This window comes from Cottoperca gobio, chromosome 3 (genome assembly GCF_900634415.1).
Source record: "Cottoperca gobio chromosome 3, fCotGob3.1, whole genome shotgun sequence".
NCBI lineage: Eukaryota > Metazoa > Chordata > Actinopteri > Perciformes > Bovichtidae > Cottoperca > Cottoperca gobio.
In genome coordinates, this window is record NC_041357.1 from 24,231,595 (window position 1) to 24,242,056 (window position 10,462).

General features: G+C 41.7%; 2 protein-coding genes across 3 annotated transcripts in view; one reads left to right on the forward strand and one right to left on the reverse strand.

Moving 5' to 3' along the window:
- kif26ba (kinesin family member 26Ba) overlaps positions 1-2,569 on the reverse strand; it is a 116,688-nt gene extending 114,119 nt beyond the window's left edge. The window contains 2 exon segments of the mRNA XM_029426042.1: positions 81-473; positions 1,909-2,569. Coding sequence (XP_029281902.1) covers positions 81-473; positions 1,909-1,968 — 453 coding nt within the window. The 5' untranslated portion in view covers positions 1,969-2,569.
- A 1,665-nt stretch (positions 2,570-4,234) lies between these two features.
- LOC115023945 (PWWP domain-containing DNA repair factor 3A-like) lies at positions 4,235-9,143 on the forward strand. Of its 2 annotated transcripts, none has more exons than XM_029455322.1 (14): positions 4,235-4,471; positions 5,155-5,269; positions 5,360-5,676; positions 5,783-6,050; positions 6,184-6,306; positions 6,412-6,482; positions 6,716-6,792; positions 7,128-7,188; positions 7,271-7,346; positions 7,465-7,515; positions 7,635-7,873; positions 8,271-8,492; positions 8,589-8,677; positions 8,756-9,143. In XM_029455322.1, exons 2-14 carry the CDS (start codon positions 5,263-5,265, stop codon positions 8,853-8,855), a joined length of 1,701 nt encoding a protein of 566 aa, XP_029311182.1. In that variant the 5' UTR covers positions 4,235-4,471; positions 5,155-5,262; the 3' UTR covers positions 8,856-9,143. The 2 variants fall into 2 exon arrangements, with proteins under 2 accessions (XP_029311182.1, XP_029311174.1); XM_029455314.1 differs by having other exon boundaries at positions 4,240-4,471; positions 6,163-6,306.
- Positions 9,144-10,462: the final 1,319 nt, after the last annotated feature.

A 10,462-nucleotide genomic window follows, 5' to 3' on the forward strand; every position in this document is an offset into this window, starting at 1 on the left:
AACCGTTGTAAAAAGCACGCAATAGGATTCACACACACATTCATACACACCATAAGACAAGCAGACAATCTAGTGTTTACCTTGCTGGAGTAAGGTCCAGGAATGAGCAGTTTCAGTGCTTGTCTTTTCAGCTCTGCCAGCCTGGCGTTGCAGTTCTCACACCATATCCCTCTTTCACTACCAGGGGAACTTCCACTGCCTGAAGCCGGGGATCCTGTCCCAAAACCCGGGGAGCCACCAAGAGAACCGGGCGATTCTGTCCCAATACCCGGAGAGATGGTTCCCGGGGATCCAGAGAAGGACCCTGGTGAGGAGATTCCTGATCCTGGGGATGGGGTGCCTGTGGAGCTTGGCATGGAGCCGGCACCCTCTGGGGCGGGGCGTGTGCCGGAGCGGGAGTTTTCCTCGTAGGTCTTTCGGTACCATGTGTCCGGGAAAAAGGTGGCAGATTTAGTCGGGGAAGTGTCGGGCATCTGCGAAAATTAAAAGAAGAAACTTGACTAATAAGCCTTTTTCTTGGCAGATATTTTGATATGTCATAGCAGGAAAAACACAGGAGTATTGGCTTACAATACAAACGTAATGCAAATTTAAAGTCAAGCTATTTGCATTTTGCCTGTAAAGCAAAATAACAATTTGTGTTCACTAAACCACCTAGCTATTTTCAGTAGGCTACATATTTCTGTTGAATTTAATAAAGGATTCATTCGTTTGTAGGTCTGCTGACAAATGAACATATATCTGAAATTCATGAGAGAATCAAAAGCAAATGAACCTGACTCCCAGTTTCTATTTGCATGCATAACCTATGCTAACAATTGATCAATGGTGAATATTTTGTTTCGGAAGTAAACTCACAAGCTAAACATAGACAGTAGTCACAGTATCTCATTCCAATACACACACACACACACACACACACACACACACACACACACACACACACACACACACACACAGACACACATACACACACACACACACACACACACACACACACACACACATACACACACACACACACACACACACACACACACACGCACGCACACACACAGGCAATTGGCAGGCAGTCAATGGGAAGACACAGAGTCCAAACTAACATTGGGGAATTAAATCAAATGGTCAAAACATTAAAAACACACACTCAGGAAGCAATGTTAAGCCATTACTGTGATGTTGCTACAACCCAAGTTAAGGCAGGCAACATATTGGGTGCTTCTGTTACCATATAAATAGGATTAAGTCATATTCCGTGTGGAGACCTATGTTATTTTTCTCTATTCAGACGGCCACATAGAAACATCAAATGAGCCACAAGGAGTTGAAAAGTAGATCTTTTGCGGCTGGGTAAATCCAGTCAGAGAGAGCAGACCCATTGATGTGGTGGTGGGTGGAGAGATTGGGTACTATAGCTACTTTAATCCCTAACAAGGGCTATAATAAGGAAGCATTGAGTAGGCTGATAGGTGGGAATGCTTAATCATCTCCAAGTGAAGATGTGGATACAATGTGAGCCAACCCTATGTTATCAATTAACAATAATTAGGCTGTAGGAGGTATGCAGTGACACAGGTGTAAGTGTAATATCATTTGGTTGCTCATACCTCAGATAGTGATAATTAAGAGATGTGGGAGATATGTCAGTGAAAATACATGCCACTGTTGTGACACAATAAGCAGTGATGTGAGAACGGTGATCTCCACAAAGCACTTAATTAACAGCAATGGCACAAAGCTTTCCTGAGTCAGCCTGAAAAAAGATGAGCAAACTACAGTTTCCTGTTCGAATGGAAGTGAGAGGTGAAGTGCATGCATCCCTCAAATGATGATAAGTTTGTTGTGTTTACCAGGCTTATAGGTAACAGAGGTGTGTCCACCCCTCGGTTACTACAATGAATAACCTACCCCATATTTTCTGCTCCGGCTGCTCACAGACCTCTCCTTGGTCCCCGACAGTGAAGTCATGTTGGAGGTGAGACGAGGGGGAGGAGAGGAGAGGAGAAAGAACCTCTGCTGCTGCTTCACATTCAAAAAGAGACCACCGGATCGATTTCAATTAACCACACGTCCCTGCAGTTTGCTCTTCTCAATCTGGAGGCAACCTCACGCCACTTTCAAATTCATGTGGAAACCGGTTATATCCCCATTCCGTCACCAAGAAACAAAAAAAAAATCATGGATGGTTTTGTTTTTGATTTTCCTTTTGGATAAAGCCCCTCGAATCACTTCTTTAAAAAAAACAACTGAGAATTCACACAGGTCGTGCGAGAAAGCAGACCGCTCCCTGTCAGCAGAGTCTGCTCTGCGCAGAATGAGGCTCTCTGCTCAACAGCGCTCCGGACTGGCATCGCACTCAGCCCTGCCTCTCTCCATCAGCTCTGCGTCTGAGGCTGGCCAGGTAAAACAAAATCCCCCCCCCTGGTGCAATTTCCGTGTCATGGGCTACCTATAAAGTCACGATCTCATTAGATTGATTAAGATCTGGCTGGTGCAGACCACGGCTAAAGGAATCAGTTCCTCGTAGTTTATACTTGTTACTATCCGTACCCTCCTGTTGACTTCCCGAGGCTCCGCACTCTGCTGAAGCCAGCAGTGGACTGAGGAGACAGGAGAGAGGCGCACATCTGGATGAGGGCGGGGCCACCCTGCCCCTCATAATCCACAGGCCAATACACATCCAGAGGTTCCAGCTGAGTGGCAGGTAGACTACTGCCTGTGTGAAGTGGAAAAACCAAGTATTTCTAGATAATTAAATTTACTCAACCACAGGTATTATCTCCCCATCAGAATTGTGTTGCTGACAGAGTGTAAAAAAGCAAAGAAACAACAAATAGACCTTTATGTAAATACAATTTACAGAACATATAATGTAACATTCAACTCAATTAATGAAATTAGAAAAACCGAAACATTCACTTCATTGTTTGGTGTCAGGTTAGATGTTTAAGTGTAGTGAGTGCATTGGGAGGAACTTGGACTCAGGATTTTTTAAATCCAAGCTATGGCTCTGGGCACTGCCTCTTTTAATAAAGTAGGCTACTAACACCTTTGGGGATGGAGGAGATGATGAAGAAGAAAAGCAGCAAGTTACAGAGGGATGTTGCATGAAGCTTGGTCGCCATTGAGTTGGGGACTGGACATGGATGTAGACAAACCAGGCAATTGCAATTGATCAGTGTTGTCTCTCAATTTTTAACATTACATATGTGCACTCACTCGATTTATAGGCCTCTGCAGTAACTTCTTTTTTTCTTGACCCACGTGCCCTTTAGACAGGTGAGCTGCAATCATCTCTATCAGTCAAAATCCCAGTCAAAAGGTTCACCTGGCTGGTGCTTCCTTTGAATTAAGCGTATGCGTTATGCCATGTCAAGGAAAATGTATGTAGGAAGAGATAAGAATGTAAGATTAAGATTTGAGCATTTGGAGGAGTGTAAAATCAATATTAGAGCAGTAATACTTTAACTTCTAATGTCTTCTTGTATTGGAGGAGAAACCCCTGCATAAAGTCCCTTAAGAACCACTGTATTGTAAAAGAGAGTAGTTTATGAATGGTTACACAGTGCCCTCTACTGCTGTCATAAAGTTATTGCTGGAGACATCCAGGCATCCAGCAAAGCAAGTTGGACACTGCAATTGGATACAACTTGGGTTGCAGTTTTAACTCTGCATTTACAGAGATATTTGGATATTTGTCAGCTGGATGTTATGAGATCTTTTATCATACAGTATGATATAAAATATATGCATTGTATTGTATAAAATCCAAAGGAGATCATAAAACAAAGTTAGAAAAACAGGAACATTTGTATTGGTATTGTTTCCACCTTGTGGGTCTGTGAGTCCGTCTGTGGACAGCTTTGCGTGACCATGATAGCGTCACAACCGTGCAAGATGCAGTTTCCAAAACTTTACAGACGTGTAGTTGAGATCAAAATTTAGGTCAAATTCAAAGATGGGCGGTGAAGTTTGAGCAGAGGCATTTTCTTTAGTGGTAAACCAGTTTCACACAATGCTCAACCCAAGAGTTCCTCTCTTGCTTGTAGGTGTCTGAAGAGGAAATACCACCCCATAAGCAATTAAACAAGAAAACATTATAGGGAAAGATACGAAAATGGAAAACTAAACATCATTTGTGTAGCTGGATTTTTCTTGTCCTATGTTTTCAATTATAATAATTCCGAGTATTTGCGTGCACGCGCTCCAGTGCAGTAGGTGGCAGTACATTTTTCTTTTAGGCTGGTTTACGATTACCAACAAATACTTATTGGTATGAAAGGTTTGTTCACATGGTTGTGCGACACCTCGATCTCACTAACGTATATTTAATATTTGGTATTTAATCGCAGTTTTGGAGGTCTGTCTTTCATCAGTGCGCGTGAAGCAGTGACTGTGCAGGCACGAGGATGCCTTCAATCTTTAACTATTACTGAAGCTCCAAACTAAAGGTGAAACTTCACATTTTGAGGTGAGTGGCTAGTTATATATATACAATTACTATTTAGTTTTGCCAGAGGTAAAAATCGAGGGTTCAGGCCTGCATTGCATTACATGTGTGATGCCTATCGACAGCTGTAACAGAGAGAAACATTAATAACCTTACTGACACATTACCCGCAGTGTGTGAAAAACTAACTTCAATAAGTGTTTTATGTTTGTTGTCTCACGTAATATGTGTCAGGAATAAACATCAGTCGCTTCTGTCATTGCTCAGGATTTTTGTGGGTGCATTTGTTTACTAATTTAGCATGCTAGCTACATACACAAGCTAGATGGTGTTCCGCCTTGTTTGCTTGCTTGCTTCATCTAGTGTCTGTCCAACTACCGTGTTAACTCGTGTATTACACACAATACTTTCTAACTACCCAACAAAGGTACTGAGATAGTGAAAGAAAGCTAGCTAGTTAGCAGCGCTAGCTCATTTGCATGGCATGGTTTATATCCAGCTTCCGTGGCAACAGGCTTTCATGTTTATTTTGGGGAACTTGCCTGTCATAAACAAACGCATGTAATGAATGGTAATATGGTGTTTATCTCAATGCTTACATGGCATTACAGTAGCGCGGAAACACACACTACTTGATAGGGCCCAAATGTTTTAGGTCAGTCAGATATTTCCTAACCCTCCCTTCTCTCTCTTCTGCCAATCAGCTGTCGGCCCCAGGCAAAAAAAGAAATCAGCCCTGATGAATGTCATACTTTGACACTTCACATCTGATCCAATGAACTTAGGGAAGGACTACACCAAGTCATACAACAATGAAAGGTAACCTAACATGTAATCTTTGTCATTTCCCTCTGAATTCTGTAAGCAATTGAAAAGGCTTTTGAGAGTCCGCTGTGTATGATCTTTCAGGTGTATCTCGGAGAACAAGAAAAAGGGAACCTAATAAGAAACCGACAGAGCGAGTCACCGCAGAAACTGTTTCATCTCAAGCCACAGAGGAATCAAATGCTGTGCCAGGCAGTGATGATGCCATTGTCAGCCAGTCCACTCCTAGTTCCTTACCAAGCACTCCAAAAAGAGGCAGGCCACGAAAGGGACAGACACAAGAAGCCCGTCTGACCTCCACACCAGTCCACAACTCCTCCACTGACATCCTGTCAAACATCTCTCCTCCTGAAGCAAAACAAGTGGAGGTGGAATACACTGAGCTCATCACCCAGTTAGAGGTGTTGTTACTGATATTGTTTCTGCACTTTGAACCCACTGGTTGTTCAGCATGCACAGTTAATGTTTGATATTCTTAAACTCCTTTTGATATGTGTTCTGTTGTAGACATCAGAGACGGATTCAACATGCTGCCGATCGAAATCTCAAAGCAAACACAGGAGGGCTCACGCTGCCCAGCCGAGACAACTTAGAAAAAGGGTGGCAAAGGAGCCAACGCAGACCTGCAGTATAACCAACAGTCCTCCAGCCAAGTGTCGGCGAGGCAGGAAGCGGAAAGTGGCGACAGGGGCTTTACAGAAGGATACCACTACGGAGTCATCCAAATACTCTCGACCAAGATTTGAGCTGGAGAAGCCTGATCCAGCAGAGCAAGGTAGTGTCTTCTCTAGGAGTGTAGCGATATACCAGTATTGAAGATAACCCCTGATATTTAAAATATTTAATGTTATTGCTTCACTTTCCTCTACACCCCCACTTCCCAAAAGACGAGTCTTTGCTGTCTTCAGATCTGTCACTAGAGCTGAGTCACCATGAGGAACAGCTGCCATCTCTGTCCTTCCAGGAAGATGAGCGAAGTGAGGAGGATGAGGAGGAAGAGCTTCCCAGTTTCTTGATGCAGGTGGACAAAAGTGAGAGAGGCTGCAGTGACTGAATGTAATTAACCTCTACAGCGGATGTGGACTGGATTGTATGCACATGCTGTCAACTTTAAGTGGATTGTTGTTGTCTTCCAGAGCCCCCGTCCATTACAACAGGAGCGTTTGTGTGGTACAAATATAGAAATTATCCATTCTGGCCTGCATTGGTGAGTTCAGAAACTTGTGTGGATGAATGATTTTTCATAAGCTCACACTTTTAGATGGAACAATACATCATACATCACACTATGCTAAGTATAGTTATGCAGTTTAACTCTCACATGAACTTCAGGTAGATGACATTCACCAGGGAAATGCCATTATAAGTTTGAACTATTGGTGACTCAAAAAAAGACCCGTTGTCTTAATTGTTTAAATTCCGTACAATTCTTCTCTGCAGGTAAAATATGTGAACCGTAAGCAGAAAAAAGCCAGCATCATATTCATTGATGACCCATTGATTCCCCAAAAGAAAGGGTAGGAAATAAAATGCATTTCTCTCACTTGCTTTGTTGGATAATGCCTCTGCACTTATATATATATAGGATGTGAGGATCCCTAGGCCATAGTGTCTCTGCCGATCACACTTTGTGATCTTGGTGAGAACCAGGCTATTGGGGATCAGCAGCAGCCGTGTCTCAAAATGGTGCATCCTGTGCAACTAGATGTGGTTGTAAAAAAAAAAAAACCTGTATTGTCTGATGTGATGTTTTTAACCCTGGCTGCACATATCAAGATATTTAAGTAAATTGCTGGCACAATTTTTAAAAAATCATCAGGAGTTTTTAGTTGTATGTTTTGTGTTCTTGAAGGTTTACTGTGGCTCTCAAAACCCTGAAGCCTTTTGGCTGTGAAGAAGCTACCGAGCTGGTGGTAAGAACTGCTCATGAAATATACACTCAATTTTCTACAAATGGTGTTGTCCTGACAGTCTCTCATACTGATTGTGTTGTAGTGTAAAGCCAAAGAAAAGTATGATGCTGCCATTGAGTGGTCCTTGGAGCTCATAACAGACTACAGAATACGGATTGGTAAGTCCATGTGATGCTTATGCAGAAAGAAATGGATAAAGGACGGTGATATTTACATGCCTTGTATATATTGTTCTGACACCATACACACAGTACTAATCATGTTTTGTCTTTGTAGCCTGTGGATCATTTTCTGCCTCCTTTATCGAGTACATTGCTCATGACATGAGTAAGTTTCCTTGTACGACATTCATTAACATGGCACCACAGAATTTGAAACCTTAAGTACACCTGCAGCCCTTCTTGGTCCTGACGATGCTCTTTACCGCCGGTCTTTAACTACTCCAGGCTATCCAGTGAGGAGAAAGTACCCGCAGGCAGCCTCAGAGAGACTATCCATCGCCAGTGACTCGACGGAGATGCCGTGTGATGATCATAAGGATAACAGCATCGGTGAACAGCATGAGGAGGTCAGCAGGAGTTCAAAGAGGGTGCTGCCAGACCGGAGTCATGCTGCCCACAACCGTGCTAATGAGAAGCTCGTACATTTCATCGTAAAGCAGCGCCTGGTGGAAGAACGCCTTCTGGTATGATTTATGGAGCCTATTGTACTGCTCTTGTAGTTCTTGTATTAGCAAACACTCGATTCCATTAGATGTTTTACTTGGAGGTATATGAAGGAATGATGTGCTGTCAGTGTCATGATGCAATTTCACAAGATAAGCCAGTTCTTTGTGTTGAACTATAACCAATGATTTTAATTATTCATTGGAATAAATATCTTACATGTACCTATGTACATTACCAATGCATTGTATATAAGTCTTCTAGCCGTAGCTAATTTGCAGACTTTGTCTCTGGTTAGGTTTTAAGAAATAAAAAACACTTTTGACAGGCTCTGTCTGTAGCACTAAAACAGATGATGCAAGATGAGCACCCATCCCCGGTCGACTAAATTTACCCTTCCTGTATCGCTCTCCTTAGGCTGTGATCAGTGGGCAGCAGCAGTCCAGATGGCTTCGCTCCTTTCTAAGTGCCAATCGGAGACGGGTGGTGAACATATACTTGGAAGATGACCAGCAGTTGGACCAGGTCTACAGGTACCTGAATGACCTCTACGCCGGGGCCGAGGCCACCGCCCCTTGCCTGCCTGAGATGAAATCCATGGAGCATGTCTCCTTTGTCCTGGACGTGCTTCTTCCTGAGGTGAGCTTAAGCTTTCATCAGCAGTCATTTCTGTTATTAATACAATTCACAGTTTATGTGGTACAGGTGTTGTGAGATGATTGTTGTCCTGTGCAGGCCATCATCTATGCCATAGCTGGGGTGGACAATGTCTCCGTAAAAAAGGCAGAAGAAAAATACCTGAAAGGACGATGCATAAGTAACAGGTAAGAGTTTAACAAGTTAAACCTTTTTACACTCAATACTGAATATGATTAGTGACTGTTGTTTTGTTTTCACTTCAGGGAAAGACAGGAGTTTGACTTGATGATTGAGCGGCACATGAGGAAAAGATCCCAGTGTCAGAACACTGCACCTGCTTTATTATCTGATCCCATCAGTTAGACGACAGTATTGTAAAACAGGAAAATAGACTATTTTTGTATTGAATTTTTTTTTACATTTGTTTCTTTTAAAGGCAATGATGAAGTATTTCTGTGCCTTACAATCAATTTGAATTATATCCCCTTAGTCCAACTCTCGGTTGCCTCTACAAAGAAAAAGCATAACAAATGTTAAACAATCTGAAGTGATATACGATGATTCCTAAAACAGCTAACTATTATTGTACATTAAAGGACTGTTTATCTGTCTGAGTTTGCTTGTGTGCTTTTCTTCTTGTTTTTTTATAGACTATTTTGTCAAACGGTTTGTCATACACTAAACTAAAGTGCTTAATAAAAAACGAACCTTTCAACAAGTCAGCAGACTACTCCTGGCCAGCAGCTCAACCACGAGGCGGCCTCGGGGCCAAAATAAAATATTGATATTTTAATAAACTACAAAATGCACAATAACAAAGTAACAGTTGAACTCGAATGATGCCTTTTTTTGTTAGATTTGATAATATTGTGAAAACTTTGTCACGATAATTGTGTAGTGAAGATCTGATATTGTAACTAGAGGAATATAATTTTTCATAAAGCATCTTACTGTCATTGTATACAGTAATACAGAGGCCCGCTAATAAACACAAGAAGAAGCATTGTGCTGAGAGAGGAGACGATAAATCACATGCTGAAAAGCGCAAACATCAGCACATCCGGGTATTGTTTTCAAGCTTTATGGACATTTGGACATTATCTAAGGCTCAATCTTTCATTCCATCACTTGAAGTTGATACATGTCAAAAAACATCAGGTGCACCTTTCTACCCATCATCAGTGTCATCAGTGAAATTAAGTGTGTGCCACATTTTTTTTCATCCTGCTGCTGTTTGCAGTGAAGGACAGTCTGCTGCCATACTGAGAGACCACTTGGCAGCATCTTCTCTCTGTAAGACTGACGATAAGGAAACATAACTCCTCAAATCTACTGCTGCTACCTATCTGCACTACTTTTTAATTTTTTTTCTTGTTTTTTTTGCTCCATTGTGGTCATAATTCAACACGCATGGGGAGAAGGTGCTGAGGTTGCACAACTTTCTCTTTCTCCTACATATTCTCAGTATTAAGTCTCCAATCCAGTGCAATATGAAAGCTCCTCTAGCGCATCATTATGAACTCATGAAGCCATCATGATTGCATCCTGCTCTGTGCTGTTCGGCACCACCAGTCTTTTTTTCACTTCTAAGTATGGAACTGTCATCACAGTCTTCCTTGATGGCTATGCTGCTACTTTTTTTGCTGTCTGGATGTTTATATAATGTGTATTCCCTATATATATATATATATATATATATATATATATATATATATATATATATATATTTATAGACATGCTCCCTAGTTTATTGTAGTATTTTACTTTAGATGCGAACAAACAATATAAATCTTACACCGATGTCTTGGGATGGGGGGGAAGTAACAGTTTTATTTCCCCCCAAATATAATTTTGTTAGCAAAAAATATGGATGTTAACTATGAATTTGGAAGCAGGGACATCTCAGAGAATACAAATAAAGTGAAAAGTGCATAGTTGGAATGAAGATTCAGGATTTGAGAGAAGGGCCT

What these genes read in the sequence shown, in the direction of transcription:
- LOC115023945 (XM_029455314.1), top strand. An exon ending in AGCTCATCACCCAGTTAGAG is followed by an intron (nt 5,677 to 5,782) that starts GTGTTGTTACTG and finishes GTTCTGTTGTAG; the next exon opens with ACATCAGAGACGGATTCAAC. An exon ending in ATCCATTCTGGCCTGCATTG is followed by an intron (nt 6,483 to 6,715) that starts GTGAGTTCAGAA and finishes TCTTCTCTGCAG; the next exon opens with GTAAAATATGTGAACCGTAA.